The sequence below is a fragment of the Populus nigra genome, chromosome 7, assembly GCF_951802175.1.
Source record: "Populus nigra chromosome 7, ddPopNigr1.1, whole genome shotgun sequence".
NCBI classification, from domain to species: domain Eukaryota; kingdom Viridiplantae; phylum Streptophyta; class Magnoliopsida; order Malpighiales; family Salicaceae; genus Populus; species Populus nigra.
Genome location: NC_084858.1, coordinates 16,550,405 through 16,568,779, shown reverse-complemented (window position 1 = coordinate 16,568,779; position 18,375 = coordinate 16,550,405). Strand labels below are relative to the sequence as shown.

Sequence of the window (18,375 nt, the reverse complement as noted above, 5' to 3'; positions counted from 1 at the left end):
ATTACAATAGTGCCATTTTTCTTTTTGTAAAACCTAGTTGAAACTTGTCTAGAAAACATAAATGGGCTTATACAAGTAAGAGGTGAGAATGAAAGTCTAGTAAATTAAGTAGGACTAAATTAGAAACATGAGGGATAATTTTAAAATTATTATAAAGTGAAGGACTAAAATGTAAAAAAAGAGAGGAAAGTTTAGCCTCTCTCTTAGAAGAGGGCGGGCGGTGTGAAGAAAAGAAAAACTCCATCTTGTCATATTGAATGGACTAACCGTTTGTTCCGTGGTTGCTTCTGCTTTTGAAACAAACCACGAGAAAATAAATGTTTGGTAATTAATAAAACTCAATTCACTGTTCATGGACCCTATTAGTATCTGCGTTGAAAATGCAGGATCATTGAAAGTAGCACAATACTACTTTCAGTTGTGGAGAGCGTCTCCACTGTTCACGTGAACAGTGGAGCCTGTCTCTATTGTTCCGGTCGGACCGGGTCCGGTTCAAAGCTAAATGCATTGAACCGGATCCGACTCAATAAAAAAATTAAATTTTATTTTTTATTTTTAATTGTGTTTTATTCGAAAAACTAGTGTTTAACATTATTCAATGACACTACATAAATTAGACGGAGATTGCTTGATTGATCGCAATCCCAATTTTGTTCCTGATTATATTTTACCTGATGTTGTTGCGCACTTAAAAAACCAAGAAAATTGTAGTCCTTGTCAGATGTATTTCATACGTGATGGAATTGTAGATAGTTTAATTGAACAATAAAAAATATTTTATATAAAGTATTATTTATTTCATGATGTAATAACAATAATTAAATCTATAATATTTAAATTAAAAACCATCAATATTAATATATATTTTTTAAAATTATTTTATAACCTTAATTTCAAAAACATTTTTAACCAAATACATTAAACTACTTTTTGTTCAACCTCAATTTTAACCACAGTTTTAACCAAACATACATAAATAATAAATCAACTTCAACCAAAAATACTTTTTATAAAACAATTTTTTTCAAACCACAACCATAAAAGCTATCACAATACCAAACACACTTTACCCATCAAACTCAACTGATGCATTTTGTTTTTGGACTTTTAAAAAGAATTTTATTTTTTATTTTAAATTATTATTTTTTGAATATTTTAATGTGCTAATATTAAAAATATTTTTTTTAAAATAAAAAATATTATTTTAATATATTTAAATTTTTTTTTTAAAAAAAAAACTCAATATCATGTTCCAAAACAACCCGCCGTGACACTGCAAAAAAAACCTTTGTGCCAATACAAGGTAAACTTCCCAGTAACTATCATTTCAAGTGATGAAAAGGCCGGCTGGTCAAAAATTGTCTGGCAGAAAAGCTCCAATAATCAACTCAAACTCACCCTCTCATAAGCTTCATTATACTGATTCCCTCTTCACCCTCCTCCCCCATAATTTATTCACCACCGTGTCTCTTCCTCTATCTCCTCCACAAAATCAAGATTCCTAAATGAACCATAACTTCTTTTTAACATCCTTTTCTCCAATAATAAGTCTCTTTGTTGTCTCTTTGTTCCTCCTGGAAAAGAAAGCCTCATGTACAGACCCTCAGTTCCTAGCTTGCAATCCCGAAAGCTGTGGCGATGGCCAAAACATAAACTTCCCATTTTACATCCGGAACAAGCAAGAACCCTCCTGTGGCTACCCTGGATTCAGTCTCTCCTGCAATAACAAAAGCAAGCCAGTCCTTAAACTGTCCAATAATGAGTATATCATCCACGAAATCTACTACCAAAACCAGTCTCTTCGTGTCTCAAATGCAGCTGTTTTTGGGAAAAGCACCTCCTGTATTCCTCAAATACAAAACATGTCTCTAGCTGATGACAGGTTCCATCTACCTTCTAACAGAGCAAGCCTCTTCTTGCTTTACAATTGCAACTCAACACTGCTAGCAAATGATAGTGAACTTCTGAATTACAAGGTTGATTGTTTTGGGGAGAATGGAACTGTTTCAACTCTAGCAATGCTTGATGATGATCCTCTGTTGGGTCCTGCATCGGACAAGTGTGAAACTGGAGCTGTGGCACCTGTGGATGTGTATAGAGGAGAGAATGTTGGGAGTGAAAGGATGCTATTGTTAGAAAGAGGGTTTGTGTTGAATTGGATAGCAAGTAATTGTAGCATCTGTGAAGAGAGTGGTGGCAAGTGTGGATTTGATAACGCCACATACCATTTCAAATGTTTCTGCCCTGATAGACCTCATTCTCGGGCTTGTACTTCCGGTGAGTCATTTTAATTTTTTCTTTTTTCCTGTCTTGAAATTTTGTTAATGTTATTTTATGGCATAGAGCCATTGCCCACTTGTTTGCCTTGGCTAAAAAGTTGCTAGTTGTGTGTTACGCTGGGATCGTTATGTCCACACAACCATGACAAAAAAAAAAAAAACTCTCTTCCTTCCACTGTCTAGAAGAGGTCCATCTTGCTAGGCTAGCAAAGTCTTCGATGAACAGTGGCACACACCACTAACAAACTGGCAGTAGGTACTGGGTGGTTTAGGCAAAGAGTCTTTGATGAAAAATGGGGAGATAGCTACTTTCATGCATGCATAGAAACTCGATTTTTTAATATTTATACAATTTGATTTGTATCGTTTTCTGAATGATTCTTCAGGAATAGAACTGGTTCTGTTTCAATGAATTTAGATCAGGAAATTAACTTGCAGCTCTGTTTTTTCTTCTGCATTGCTTCAGCTCTTATTATTCGAACATAACATTATATCCTGTCAACTATGATGCAGGGAATGACAATATGGGACGAAAGCTTATAATAGGTAACAGAATAATATATCATTTTTATGCTTTTATGTTCCTTCACAATCTTCACTTGAATTCGACTGTCGTATGCTTTTCTCCATGCCTGCCCATCATCAAGGCGTAGGAACAGGAGGCCAAGCTATAATGATAATTCTGTTGCCATTATGCATTTCCCTTTTCTGATTAAAAGCAGAGCTCTCTCTTTCAGTGAAATTGAACAAGCCAATCATCGTTTTCATCCCTCGCATTATTTTCTTCAACCAAAATACCTGACCAAGACGGACACTATATCTCCCAACTGAAACTGTTCTCCTCCTTCTCCAATCTGTTAAACAAACGTAGTACAAAGTGTTTAGCAGCACATGTGCATGCAAGGCATGCTTTACCAAACTTTCCTTCACTGTCAGAGGTTGAAACCTCTTCAAAAATAGTTTAAATGACTCATTCTTAGACTGCATTATTTTCCTTCCTCATCCCCTTTTTTTACTGCAGCTGCCTCAGCTGCCGGCGTTGGAGTTCTAATAATTACAATCTGCTGCGTCATCATCAGAAAGTTCTCACCCGTCAACTTCCTTTCCTGTTTGAGAAAAACCAGAGGAAGTCGCAGTATAGAGGTTTTTCTGAGGAATTATGGAACCTTAGCACCAAAAAGATACAGTTATTCAGAACTTAAGAAAATGACCAAAACCTTCAAAGAGAAACTAGGCCAAGGAGGCTATGGAAGTGTTTTCAAAGGCAATTTACCTGATGGTCGTCTTGTTGCTGTTAAAGTCTTGAAGAAATCAAAGAGTAATGGAGAAGAATTTGTCAACGAAGTTTCAAGCATCAGCCAGACTTCCCACGTCAACATTGTTACTCTTCTGGGGTTCTGTTTTGAGGGTTCCAAACGAGCTCTAATCTATGAGTTCATGTCTAACGGGTCACTTGACAAGCACATATATGAAGAAAATCTCTCGAAGGCAGATCGCCAATTGGGGTGGGAAACACTATACCAAATTGCAGTTGGCATTGCTCGAGGATTAGAATACCTGCACAGAGGTTGCAACACAAGGATTTTACATTTCGACATCAAGCCTCATAATATTCTTCTAGATGAAAACTTCTTACCTAAAATTTCTGATTTCGGCCTGGCTAAAATATGCCCTAGAAAAAAGAGTATCGTATCGATGTTGGGTGCAAGAGGAACTATTGGATACATTGCCCCCGAAGTATTTTGTCGAAATTTTGGAGGGGTCTCTCACAAATCTGATGTTTATAGCTACGGGATGCTAGTATTAGAAATGATTGGAGGGAGAAAAAACTTCTGCGGCGGAGCTGGTAATACCAGTGAGATCTATTTTCCATATTGGATATACAAGCGTCTTGAACTAGGCGAAAAACTTGGACTTCGAGGGACAGGCAATAAAGTGGAAGAGCAAATTGCAAGAAAAATGATTTTGGCAAGCTTGTGGTGCATTCAAACTGATCCCTCAAATCGGCCACCCATGTCTAGAGTGGTAGAAATGCTGCAAGGAAGCCTCGAGTCCTTGCCAATCCCACCAAGACCGACCTTGTCTTCCCCTCCAAGATCTCCTCATGGATCAATTTCAGATTCCTCGAGCACCGCTATCATAATCCATGACCTTTAAGAAACACTGTATCAAAAATGTCTTTGAAAACTCCATGGCCTGAGCTAGTCAATTTAGCATATTGCTCTTAAAGACTCTGCTGTTTGCATAATTCAGATGCAGAAAATCCGTTCCAACTTTAATCAATTAGTGTGTTGGCACGTTGGCGATTTGAGTTCTAGATACAGACTTCAAACAAAATCTTCTAGCTTTACTCTACTCTCGAAATGGGAGGGCTAGAAGAAGTGAGATCAGTTTCAGCACATTTTTTGCATCAGCAAGACCAACAGTTGCCCCCAACTTGTAGTCATTACGCAGGGTTGAAGATGATTTTGGAACACAAAAACAAATATGCTCTAGTTTAAATTGTTCTTGCAGGCATAGGTTTTTTTAATACATTATATTTATATTGTTGATGTGTTCTTAAAATCATCTAAGAAGAAACTTAGTCTCGATTGACATGCAAGCTAGCACGAGATATCTTTACCATAAAAAACAAAAATCAAAATTTATATACTATATCACCAAAATTAATAAAAACATTAAAAAGGGAATTCATTTAGTAATATTATTTTTTTAAAAAAAAATCTTGATAATTGTAGGGTGTTGTTATCTTTGATTCTTTTATATTAGAGTAATAATTTATATATTTTAACAAACTTTATGAATATTCAAAAACAATTAAATAGTGACATAAAAATTTTATTTGTGCATATTTTTAATACATGTCTCACATATAATCAAAATGAACTCTTAAAAAAAAAACCTTTCAGAAAAATTATAATTCTAATATTATCATATTAAAGTTGATGAAGTTTTAAATAAATTATTTATTCACATCATATACTTTATATATTTATATTATATAAGAGAATTTTTTAACAATAAAATCTATTAAAAAACAATTCATAAATATTATAATATAATATTATTTTGAAAAATATTATAAGGATAGTGGGTCATGCTTGGCAGAAGAACCCAAAGTCGTTGGGTCTTGCTGCCCTGCAAAACCTACCTCTGCTAAGCATGACCTAATGATTTTGTGCCATGCTGCCTAGCATTGTTGGGCTTAATTGGATTTGGCTCCGCCGCCAGATCTAATGATAGTGCCAAGCAAAAACCCAATAAAAATATTTTTTTTATTAAAATGTGTTTTTGCCTACCCAAAAACCCTTTTCTTTTTATATTTTTCAATTGATTATTAATTCATTTTAATGTTCACTATATAAATATTAGAGGAATATTTTATTTTTTCAATGTGGGATTAAAAGTCTTTTAATATATATACTCTTTGTTCATAAGAAAAAAAATTGTGTTTTTTCAATGTGGGATAAAAAAATTTTTTAGTTTAAATTGTTCAACTTAAAAGTATAAAATAATTTTTTTTCAATATGGGATAAAAAACCTTTTAAAATAATCTTTTAAACTCAATTATTTACAACATGTATAGCCTATATCCACATAAATTATTTCTTAATTTTTTATATAAAATAATAAAACATCAAATATATATTTTTAATTTTTTATGGGGCCTTGGCCGAGTCTGTTTCATTCAAAATCCTTGCCTATAATTGGGCTGGAGGAAACCGATTGACCCGCTAGATCAACCTGGAACTCGGGTGACATGACAAAAACCCAGTAGAGTCCCTTTTTTTTTTATCAAATTTATTTTTTTCTTACCTAGAGACCCTTATTTTTTAAAAATATTTTTCAGTTGATTACTAACTCATTTCAAAGTTTACTATATAAATACTAGAAAAATATTTTATTGTTTCAATGTGAGATTTGAAGTCCTTTAGTATATGTACTCTGTGTTCACAAAAAAAAAGTTATGTTTTTTCAATGTAGGATAAAAAACTTTTTTGATTTAAATACTTCAATTTAGAAGAATAAAATACTATCATATCAATGTGGGATAAAAAATCTTTTTGACATGATCTTTTAAACTTAATTGTTTACAACATGTATAATTCATATCCATATGGATTATTTTTTTATTTTTTCATATAAAATATTAAAATTTTAAATATTTTTTTTTAATTTTTTTGGTTTGACCCGAATCAACTCCTGTAACCTAGAACCTAGCCCCTTGATTAGGTCAACCTTCAGGCCGGGTTGATAACCATGATTGTCATGAAAATATATTTTTTAATTTGTTATATTTTTTGAACAATCAAAATATATTAAAAAAATTTTAATAAATAATTTTTTATAAAAAATAAAAATATTTGACCAACGAAAATTCTATACATAGTGCTTGATGTATATTGGTCTCAAAGTACATCAGAAATCTTTACCAGATACTGAAGTTTTGTAGAACTCTAAACGTGCGATTTGTTTTTGTATTAAAACTGTATTGGATTATATTTGGCATGAAAAAATAATTGGTTATTTTTATAGTATTTTTTTTATATAATTTTGATGTGATGATATCAATAATTAAAAAAAAATTGAAAAAACAATTATTTTTATATATTTTTAAAATAAATAATACTTTTAAAAAATATTATGCATACGTATTATATTATAATTGAAGAACAGGATTTCTATTTTGGTTTTATGGCTAAGTAAATTTTCATACATACTAAGATCGAATTTATCCTTTTGTTAAGTGAAAAACAGGCTATTCACGTGTAGAGACAAGAAATACAAGTAAGAATTTTATTTTTCATTGCCTGAAAACTAATTTGGATTTTGATGATCAAGGAAAGAACACACTCTCCCAATCATCGTACCAACCCCTTCAAGTCTCAGGTCAATGGATGTTGATTGCTAACGGTCAAGTCTTAATGCTGCATATTCTTATCTAATTAAGCACTAATCCATGTATTTTTGTTTTTAAATTAGTATAGTTGTTTATATCAAATTATATGTGTCTTAATTAATCTAATAAATCTTAAAATTAATGATTATATAAGTTTTTAATGGCTCTGAAATTTATGAGATTCGAACTGATAATTTATGAAGAACAAATTTAAAATCTAATTAATTGAGTTATATTGTTTAGAGTTATTTTGCTAGGTTGCTTATGAACTAATTATCCAGATGAATAAATTAATGGTTTTAATAATGTGATTTATACTGAAATCCACCTAAATAAAAAAAAAATTATGCATCATAAAGTAATTGTTGAATATAGCTTCTTATAATATATTTGGAAACGCGGTGCAAATCGTGTTCCTAAAAAATTCAATATTTTTGGTTAAAATTTAATATGTTTTATATGTTTTAAATTGTTTTGTTGTGCTGATGTTAAAAATAATTTTTTTTAAATAAAAAAATCATTAATATATATTTTAACATAAAAAATTATTTAAAAAACAACCATAACCTTACACGTAAATACTCTCCGAATCTTGTCTTTTCTATTCCATGTACTTTGCGATACGCTATTTTCACAAATGAGTAATGAAGTTAAGACAAGACAGGGGAGGGAGGCGGCTAGCGTAATTGGTGGAGTCAAATCTCCACGTCGAAGCTGTGTGTCGTGGTAGGAGCAAGAGGAAGACAAAAGGTTTAGATTTCTCTAACTAATGCTCTGAATTGTAATTTTCATATTTAAAAAAAGTGAGATATATTTTATAGCTTTGGTTTTGATGATTCAATAATACTGAAAAAAAGGGGGAAAAGCTAAATGTCAAGAAAGAAGAAAACATAAAAAACTTTGCCGTCAATGGGTAGCGTGGTGAAAATATTGCAAGGTTACGTTGAGTGTAGTTATTTTTTATTTTTTTATTTAAAAATATATTAAAAATATATATTTTTTATTTTTAAAAATTTATTTTTAATATCAATACATTAAAATAACATAAAAATACTTAAAAAATTAAGTTAAAGCAATTAACCTTTCTTATATTTCCCTGAAAGATCTCCTCAAATATCACTAAAAGATTTTCATCCGCAACAACCTTAAAGATTAGGATGCATTATAGTTGTGATGATTTTTTAAAGTATTTTTTTATTTTGAAATGTATTAAAATAATAATTTTTATTTTTAAAAATTATTTTTAATATTAGCGTATTAAAATAATATAAAAACACTAAAAACATATTAATTTAAAACAAAAAAAATTTAAATTTTTTTTAAAAACACTTTTAAAATACAAAAACAAACCAGACTTAACTGAATATATTTGCAGACAATTTGAGGACCATAGTTTTGACAAACAGTAGTACTCTATTTCTTGCAATCAGATCTTCCTCCTTTTGAGTTCTCGGAGGTATCTCTACGTACTCATATGGTGTCCTCAGATTGCTTGAATTCATTTTGGCTTCCACTGCCTAAATTTGGATCTGATTCTTGCTATTGTGATGATTTTGATCTGTTGCTGCTCTAATTGCTTTGTGGGGTTTAATATCGAACTCATTTTTTAGATTCAAGATTTCCAGTGTTAGTTGTTCGATCCTTGCCAGTTCAATTTGAAGATCCTCTTCATTTATGCACCGCACTTTGGTGTCGGTCTGAAATGGACAACATAAACTGACCACTGCAGATGTTGCGCTAAAATTATAGTTGATCGCTACTGTTCACTCTAAAATTTGTCGTCTGTAAAGCCATATCATTCTGAAAACTTGTTGAAGACACTATTTCTTGATGATGAATGATGGAATGATTGAATTGTCCCGTATATACAACAAGATTCATCTAAGAAATCGGCAAGAAATTCCCATTCACGGAAATTCATTTGGGGAAAGTGAATAAAATCTTGCTCTCTCACCTTCTCTGTTAATCTCAAATATCTTCGAAATAATCCTTTTCTTTGAAGAGCTCAATCATACATCATTAATCATCGTGCTATTTCTTTACAGCCCCCTGCTCTAAAACGTTCCTTATGCATCCTATATTGCGCTTGCGCTCCTTCCTCTTCTTCTTGGCCACTATATTTGTCTTTTTGGCCATACCCACACCTCTAGATCGCCATGGCAACGAGAGATTTAAAGAATGTAGCCACCTGTTCCGCTGCGGACCATTACAAGACTTGTCATATCCTTTCTGGGGCAACAACAGAAGCCTGGACTGTGGACGTCTAGCATTCAAGATTTAGTGCCATAACAATAACACTGTTATAGAGATCATGTCACAGAATTACAGCATTAATGTCAATCGACAAAGAGCTTCCTATTCGTACAGTAGTTCGAATGGATATCATGAAGAGGATGATGGTTTCCCTGAGGATCTTTTTAACATCACCCTCAGCAATGCTCCCTTTGATTATGCTCCTTGGAGTATAAACCCAAGTTTTATATACGATTTCCCCCCTGAAAAGTAGAATCAAATACCTATTACCTCAAAATGCCCCATAAAAGTTACGACTGCCGGAGGTTTCTACATAGACAAACAGAACCGGCAACCATATATTCAATCATGTGGTAACAACATCCTAGTTTCGATTCTTGCTGGCTTTGAGGAACTTTACAACCCTAAAGCAACAGTAAACATAAGTCTCGAATTGGACTACAAAATTGACCGGAAACCTTAAAGAATAAATAGAGAAAGCTTTATATTGGCTATGAAAATCACATATCTCGGTGTCAATTAGTTTTTCTTGAATAAGGGAGTCTAATGAAGGTGATTTAAAGCTTAAAGAATTTGTTAAAGAAAGTATACCGGAATTCAAAAAGTATATTTTGATTTAATTTGATTTTAAATTTTTTAACCAATTAAAATGTGTTTTGGAGTTGAAACCAAGTTACAGAGGCGCGATATTTTTTTTGTATAGTTTTAAGTGAAAATAAGTTAAAATTTGAGTTTCGAGGATAAAAAAACTTGGACTCTAATTTTCTAGTGTTTGAAGATTATTATATGTTTTTTAAAAATCATTTCCCTTGAATATTCAATATTAAGTCTATTTTTTATTTTTTTATTATGAATATTTTATACAATTCTCTCAACTTATTTTTTTTTATTTTTCCACACACATATATATATTTTACTGAAACAATATTTTCAAATCATGATAACTTTTTATTTAAAAAACTATGTTATGAATAAAAATATATGATCTTATAAAAAAACATAAACAAGGAAAGGAAGTTTTAATTAAAGAAAAACATATTATTATGTAAATGTCACGACCCGATCCCCGGATCCATGACCGGCATATAGGCAAGGTTCCCCTTCAAGGTTCCATGCCTATGCAAACCCAAACTTATCCTAACTCAATCAGAGTTCAACGCAGCATTAATAACAAAATCAATTTCATAATATAATTGAATTGTCTTAATACAAAAGTTTATAAAAGTTCAGAGTTTTGGAGCACTAACTAGACATAAAGGAAAGGTACAAAGTACAACCAAAAAGCAGGTTCTGAAGGTCCAACAAAATGACCTGCTATCAAGCTATAAGCCTGAAAAGGATAAATAATGAGAGGGTGAGTTCAACAATTCAGTGAGTAGATAACGTTCAATATACACACACGAGGTAATAAAACAATGAGAAATATATATACAAGTATGACTTTAGGTTCTTATAGAAAGATTTCTCAAATAGGCCATAACAAGAAGATCAAATGGTAAAGTTCGTCAGAAATCAAAATGCAATGAGCATGAGGCTCCGTACTGTGGGATGATCAGTCCACACAGGTTGGTGACTCCCCCGACCAACTAGGGTTCAGATACGATGTGCACAAAGACTAACACTACCCTGTTAGCATGGGTATTCTGACTGACATACCATATGTTCATAATCATAATCAAACAGATATATTCATATCTCAAAGCTCAACTCATGACATCAATCAAATGAGGAGCTATCAATTCAGAAGTCCATTCAAAATATATGTTGGTTCATATCAAGAATTCAGATTCAATAATTGATCATGCTTTATCATAACAAGGATAATAATCAACATATATATTATCAAGAAGCATGATTCAATTCATATTAACAAATCAAATATTTATACTATTTCTCATGCATATGGAAAATTATCCACTCACCTGATTCGAAAGCAACAAAACTCAAAGCTGATATCGAAGAAAATCCTACTGACGTCCCACCGGTAGAATATCAGGATTATCTGAATATAAAGGAGACATATTTAAGAATGACTCAAAAAAATATATATAACCTATTTAATACACTTATCTAAGGGTGTATTCCATAACCCTAAATGTTTTTGAACTAATTAGTTATCTTTCCTAAAAACGCAACATTTAACGGTTTTCCCGAAATCTAATCCATAATAAAACAATTAATAAAATTGGTAATAATTCACTAAATAACCCTCAATTATTCATCAAACTAATCTGAAAAAGATAATATTACAGCTAGGGACTAATCTGGAATTTATCATATTTTTAAGGGTCAAATTGCAACTTTTGTCAAATTGGAGGACCAAACTAAAATTTATCATAAATCCATGAATTTACTGAAATTATGTCCATAATTCATCCTCATTTCTGTCCAGATCATCTCATTATACTCCAGGGACCATTCTGGAATTTTACCAAATTTTTAGGGTCAAATTGTAATTTTTGTCAAATTGGAGGACCAAATTGAAAGTGTTAAATTCTCTTATCTATACATTAATTCTGTCCATAATTCATATGTTATTCTGTTCAGAATCTCGGAATAGGCTCCAGGGACCATTCTGCAAATTTTCCAAAGTTTGGGGACTAAACTGTAATTTTCCAAAATTGAGGGACCAAATTGAATTTTCGTCATCTTCAACCTCCAACTCAGAATTCTCACAGGTTACCTACTGTTCTTGCCAAATTTCTAACTCAACATTCACCATTTACACAATTCATAACTCAAAATCATCATCTTTCAATTCAATCTCTCAAAATCAACCAAATAATCAAATACCCACAACAATTAACTCTATAACATTCAACTTAATTCATCAATTAACCCAAAACACAAATTTTCAAAACCCTAACATTTATCAAAACCAAAATTAAAGCTTAATTAACACATATTTATACATTTAACAACCTAAATCTTACCTTTAAACTTATTTCCTCCAACTCCTTTTCTTTTTCCCTTATTTTCCCCTCTTTTCTCTTCTTCTTCTTCTTCCCCCCTTTCTCTCCTGCCGGTTCTCTCTCAAAATTCAGATCCCTCTTTCCTTTTTTTTTTTTTTACTTCATATTTATATTTATCATCTCTTTATTCAATTACTACTATACCCCTCATTTAATTATACCCACTCTTTAAGCCACCAAGGGCTTTGTTGTATTTTCCTAACTCTTTTAATTCAAAACATTACAGTAAATACACCAAATTTTCACTTTCTTGATAAAAATATTTAAAATTTAAAAATACTATCAATTTTTTTCAATTATTTATTCGACGTATCCATAAATTAAAATAGAAACTCACATCATAAGCAATAAATCTAGTTGGAAACTAAAACATCTTTGATTATTATTAATTTTTTTGGCAAGTAACTCTGTTTATTTTTTCTCTGAGCTTTGGTTATGATAGTTGTTAAAACCAAATCTAATCAACTGGAAGCGGGGGAAAAATTTGGATTTTGAAAATAAAGGGTGTCAGAATAAAAATATATTACAATACATTTAAAAGTAAAATAAACTAGTAATGGATATAAAAAACTACAATTACAAAGAAAACTAAAACAGCTAATGATTTTACTATACAAGAGGTTATTGTGCATGCTATTTATTTTTAATATAAATTACAAAAGTGCCAATTTTTATTTTTGTAAAACTTGGTTGAAACAAAATAAAGTTTATAAATGGTCAAGAATAACTTGAAATAAATGAAAGGGCTTATACAAGGAAGAGATTAAAATGAAAGTCTAGTAAATTAACTAGGAGGACTAAATTAGAAATATGAAGGGTAATTTTAAAACTACTATGATAAAGTGAAGGATTAAAGTGCAAAAAAAAAGAGGAAAAACACATAATTTTTCATTCTCTAAAAGCACACTTTAACTCTTGAAGTGCGAAGGGTAGTTCTCCTCCACACTTTCCTCTAAGCTTAATTTTTTATTCTCTAAAAACACATTTTAACTCTTAAACTTCTTAATATATCAAATCCTCTATTTAATTTTTCAACACTCTTCCTATCACACATAATTTGTTTTTTCAAGTAATTTCTATAAAAAATGACAAGAGCTCTTTTTTCTCTGTTTTCTTCTTTTGACTTACTGCACATTCCTTTTTTTTTTTTTACATTGCAAGCAACTTCTACGGAGGGCTATTTTGGGAAATTTTTTAAATTGGTCCTTGCATAAATTTCTAGACAATCATTTATACTATTTAATTTTTTATATGTTTATTGTACTTAACTTTTTTAAAAATCTTATTGAACTCCAAAAATTCTGAAACCTTAATCAAAGTTAAAAAAATATTTATGAAGACTCCATATAAAATTTCAACTTAATATGACTATTGAACATTACATGCTACAATGTAAAACTATTTGGTTAGTGATTTTTTATCAAAAATTTAAATTTTTTTATTTTATTTTTGTATAAATCATATCAATTAGTTTACTTAAATATTGAGACTTGGACAATTTTGAATGTAAAAAAAAAAACATGAATTAGAAAAAACAATTGCAGTGAAAAAAAACTACTCAATGATTTAATTTATTATTTTTTATTAAAATATATATTTTTATAATCATTTAATTAAATAAAAAATAATTGCAAAAAGTAAGGTTATTGAACTTGACTAGGGCATGATTTAAAACACGTGTTAAGCAGATTAACCTAATTTAATTAAATTAATTTAAAATATTATTAAATTAATTTATTTTTTTATAAAAAAATATTCAACTGCTATTTATTTTAGAACTTTTTTTTAAAAAAATCAAAACCAACCAATTTACGGTTACAGCAATCAAGTAAGCTAATATACACCGATTCAACTCCCCCCATTTTGCTTTCATATTGACCCACCAAACAGTACTGGATTTGCGAAAAAGTTCTTTGTGACAGCACTACGGTCAACTTCCAAGTAACTATCATTTCAAGTGATAAAAAGGCCAGCTGGTCAACTTGCACTGCTTTCTTGGCAATGAAAGTAGCATTTGCGCAGTACCTACTACCTACTTATATTGCCTTACATTCAAATTTCAACGGTCAAAGATTTCAGGCCAGACACGGCCACGCCTCCTGTTACAAATATTGTCAGGCAGAGAAGCCCCAATAATCAACTCAAACTCACTCTCTCACAACCTTCTTTATACTGATTCCCTCTTCACCTTCCTCCCCCATAATTTATTCACCACCGTGTCTCTTCCTCTATCTCCTCCACAAAATCAAGATTCCTAAATGAACCACAACTTCCTTTTAACATCCTTTTCTCCAATAATAAATCTCTTTGTTGTCACTTTGTTCCTCCTGGCAAAGAAAGCCTCATGTACAGATCCCCAGTTCCTAGCTTGTAATCCCGAAAGCTGTGGCGATGGCCAAAACATAAACTTCCCATTTTACATCCAGAACAAGCAAGAACCCTCTTGTGGCTACCCTGGATTCAGTCTCTCTTGCAATAACAAAGGCAAGCCAGTCCTTAAACTGTCCAATAATGAGTATATCATCCACGAAATCTACTACCAAAACCAGTCTCTTCGTGTCTCAAATGCAGCTGTTTTTGGGAATACCACCTCCTGTATTCCTCAAATACAAAACATGTCTCTAGCTGATGACGGGTTCCGTCTACCTTCTAACAGAGCAAGCCTCTTCTTGCTTTACAATTGCAACTCAACACTGCTAGCAAATGATAGTGAACTTCTGAATTACAAGGTTGATTGTTTTGGGGAGAATGGAACTGTTTCAACTCTAGCAATGCTTGATGATGATCCTCTGTTGGGTCCTGCATCGGACAAGTGTGAAACTGGAGCTGTGGCACCTGTGGATGTGTATAGAGGAGAGAATGTTGGGAGTGAAAGGATGCTATTGTTAGAAAGAGGGTTTGTGTTGAATTGGATAGCAAGTAATTGTAGCATCTGTGAAGAGAGTGGTGGCAAGTGTGGATTTGATAACGCCACATACCATTTCAAATGTTTCTGCCCTGATAGACCTCATTCTCGGTTTTGTCCTTCCGGTGAGTCATTTTAATTTTTTTTTTTCCTGTCTTGAAATTTTGTTGATGTTATTTTATGGCATAGAGCCATTGCCCACTTGTTTGCCTTGGCTAAAAAGTTGCTAGTTGTGTGTTACGCTGGGATCGTTATGTCCACACAACCATGACAAAAAAAAAAAAAAACTCTCTTCCTTCCACTGTCTAGAAGAGGTCCATCTTGCTAGGCTAGCAAAGTCTTCGATGAACAGTGGCACACACCACTAACAAACTGGCAGTAGGTACTGGGTGGTTTAGGCAAAGAGTCTTTGATGAAAAATGGGGAGATAGCTACTTTCATGCATGCATAGAAACTCGATTTTTTAATATTTATACAATTTGATTTGTATCGTTTTCTGAATGATTCTTCAGGAATAGAACTGGTTCTGTTTCAATGAATTTAGATCAGGAAATTAACTTGCAGCTCTGTTTTTTCTTCTGCATTGCTTCAGCTCTTATTATTCGAACATAACATTATATCCTGTCAACTATGATGCAGGGAATGACAATATGGGACGAAAGCTTATAATAGGTAACAGAATAATATATCATTTTTATGCTTTTATGTTCCTTCACAATCTTCACTTGAATTCGACTGTCGTATGCTTTTCTCCATGCCTGTCCATCATCAAGGTGTAGGAACAGGAGGCCAAGCTATAATGATAATTCTGTTGCCACTATGCATTTCCCTTTTCTGATTAAAAGCAGAGTTCTCTCTTTCAGTGAACTTGAACAAGCCAATCATCGTTTTCATCCCTCGCATTATTTTCTTCAACCAAAAAACCTGACCAAGACGGACACTATATCTCCCAACTGAAACTGTTCTCCTCCTACTCCAATCTGTTAAACAAGCATAGTACAAAGTGTTTAGCAGCACATGTGCATACAAGACATGCTTTACCAAACTTTCCTTCACTGTGAGAGGTTGAAACCTCTTCAAAAATAGTTTAAATGACTCATTCTTAGACTGCATTATTTTCCTTCCTCATCTCCTTTCTTCACTGCAGCTGCCTCAGCTGCCGGCTTTGGAGTTCTAATAATTACAATCTGCTGCGTCATCATCAGAAAGTTCTCACCCGTCAACTTCCTTTCTTGTTTGAGAAAAACCAGAGGAAGTCGAAGTATAGAGGTTTTTCTGAGGAACTATGGAACCTTGGCACCAAAAAGATACAGTTATTCAGAACTTAAGAAAATGACCAAAACCTTCAAAGAGAAACTAGGCCAAGGAGGCTATGGAAGTGTTTTCAAAGGCAATTTACCTGATGGTCGTCTTGTTGCTGTTAAAGTCTTGAAGAAATCAAAGAGTAATGGAGAAGAATTTGTCAACGAAGTTTCAAGCATCAGCCAGACTTCCCACGTCAACATTGTTACTCTTCTAGGGTTCTGTTTTGAGGGTTCCAAACGAGCTCTAATCTATGAGTTTATGTCTAATGGGTCTCTTGACAAGCACATATATGAAGAAGAAAATCTCTCAAAAGTAGATCGCCAATTAGGGTGGGAAACACTATACCAAATTGCAGTTGGCATTGCTCGAGGATTAGAATACTTGCACAGAGGTTGCAACACAAGAATTTTACATTTCGACATCAAACCTCATAATATTCTTCTAGATGAAAACTTCTGTCCTAAAATTTCTGATTTCGGCCTGGCTAAAATATGCCCTAGAAAAGAGAGTATCGTATCGATGATGGGTCCAAGAGGAACTATTGGATACATTGCCCCCGAAGTATTTTGTCGAAATTTTGGAGGGGTCTCTCACAAATCTGATGTTTATAGCTACGGGATGCTAGTATTAGAAATGATTGGAGGGAGAAAAAACTTCTGCGTCGGAGCTGGTAATACCAGTGAGATCTATTTTCCATATTTGATATACAAGCGTCTTGAACTAGGTGAAGAACTTGGACTTCAAGGGACGGGCAATAAAGTGGAAGAGCAAATTGCAAGAAAAATGATTTTAGTAAGCTTGTGGTGCATACAAACTGATCCCTCAAATCGGCCACCCATGTCTCGAGTGGTAGAAATGCTGCAAGGAAGCCTCGAGTCCTTGCCAATCCCACCGAGACCGATCTTGTCTTCCCCTCCAAGATCTCCTCATGGATCAATTTCAGATTCCTCGAGCACCGCTATCATAATCCATGACCTTTAAGTTTTAAATACGCATCGCGTCTTCCTTGCACCAGGCCATGAAGCATTGTACCAAAAATGTCTTGGAAAACTCCATGGCCTGAGCTAGTCAATGTAGCATATTGCTCTTGAAGACTCTCTGCTGTTTGCACAATTAAGATGCAGAAAATCCGTTCCAACTTTGATCAATTAGTGTGTTGGGACGTTGGCGATTTGAGTTCTAAATACAGACTTCACACAAAATCTTCTAGCTTTACTCTACTCTCAAGATGGGAGGGCTAGAAGAAGTGTGATCAGTTTCAGCACATTTTTTGCATCAGCAAGACCAACAGTTGCCCCCAACTTGTATTCATTACACAAAAACAAATGTTGTTCTTGCAGACTTAGTTTTTCTTAATACATCATATTAATATTGTCGACGTGTTCTTAAAATCATCTACGAAGAAACTTAATCTCGATTGACATGCAAGCTAGCACGAGGATTCCTTTCCCATGAAAAAATCAAAAATCAAAATTTATATACTATATTACCAAAATTAATAAAAACATAAAAAAATCAATTCCTTAACTCCTATGACTTGCACCTGACTTATGGATTATTTGTTTTTTAAATTGCACCCAGCGTATTTCTAGGATTGTTTGAGAGAATAAAACGATTGTTTTTTAAAGTATTTTTATATAAAAATATATTAAAATAATATATTTTTTTATGTTTTTTAAAATTATTTTTGATATTAGTATATTAAAACTATCTAAAAATAAAAAAAATAATTTAAAATAACAAAATAATTTTTTTAAAAAT

General features: G+C 32.5%; 3 protein-coding genes and 1 long non-coding RNA gene across 5 annotated transcripts; 3 read left to right on the top strand and 1 right to left on the bottom strand.

Moving 5' to 3' along the window:
- The first annotated feature begins 1,505 nt into the window (after nucleotides 1-1,505).
- LOC133700120 (LEAF RUST 10 DISEASE-RESISTANCE LOCUS RECEPTOR-LIKE PROTEIN KINASE-like 1.2) lies at nucleotides 1,506-2,291 on the top strand. Its single transcript, XM_062123677.1, has one exon. The coding sequence runs from the start codon at nucleotides 1,506-1,508 to the stop codon at nucleotides 2,289-2,291; it is 786 nt and encodes a 261-aa protein (XP_061979661.1).
- Nucleotides 2,292-2,335: 44 nt separating this feature from the next.
- On the top strand, nucleotides 2,336-4,518 carry LOC133698286 (PR5-like receptor kinase). The gene is made up of 2 exons (XM_062121163.1): nucleotides 2,336-2,825; nucleotides 3,301-4,518. The coding sequence occupies exons 1-2, from the start codon at nucleotides 2,804-2,806 to the stop codon at nucleotides 4,434-4,436; spliced, it is 1,158 nt and encodes a 385-aa protein (XP_061977147.1). The 5' UTR covers nucleotides 2,336-2,803; the 3' UTR covers nucleotides 4,437-4,518.
- A 6,078-nt stretch (nucleotides 4,519-10,596) lies between these two features.
- LOC133698287 (uncharacterized) lies at nucleotides 10,597-12,470 on the bottom strand. 2 transcript variants are annotated; one of them, XR_009843052.1, is made up of 3 exons: nucleotides 12,366-12,470; nucleotides 11,355-11,434; nucleotides 10,597-10,762 (listed from the first exon to the last, which is right to left on the bottom strand). It is a non-coding gene; the product is annotated as an uncharacterized LOC133698287 (long non-coding RNA). The 2 variants fall into 2 exon arrangements; XR_009843051.1 differs by having other exon boundaries at nucleotides 10,597-11,434.
- Nucleotides 12,471-14,489: 2,019 nt separating this feature from the next.
- On the top strand, nucleotides 14,490-18,005 carry LOC133698284 (LEAF RUST 10 DISEASE-RESISTANCE LOCUS RECEPTOR-LIKE PROTEIN KINASE-like 2.1). The gene is made up of 3 exons (XM_062121161.1): nucleotides 14,490-15,434; nucleotides 15,949-15,981; nucleotides 16,457-18,005. Exons 1-3 carry the CDS (start codon nucleotides 14,663-14,665, stop codon nucleotides 17,593-17,595), a joined length of 1,944 nt encoding a protein of 647 aa, XP_061977145.1. The 5' UTR covers nucleotides 14,490-14,662; the 3' UTR covers nucleotides 17,596-18,005.
- Nucleotides 18,006-18,375: the final 370 nt, after the last annotated feature.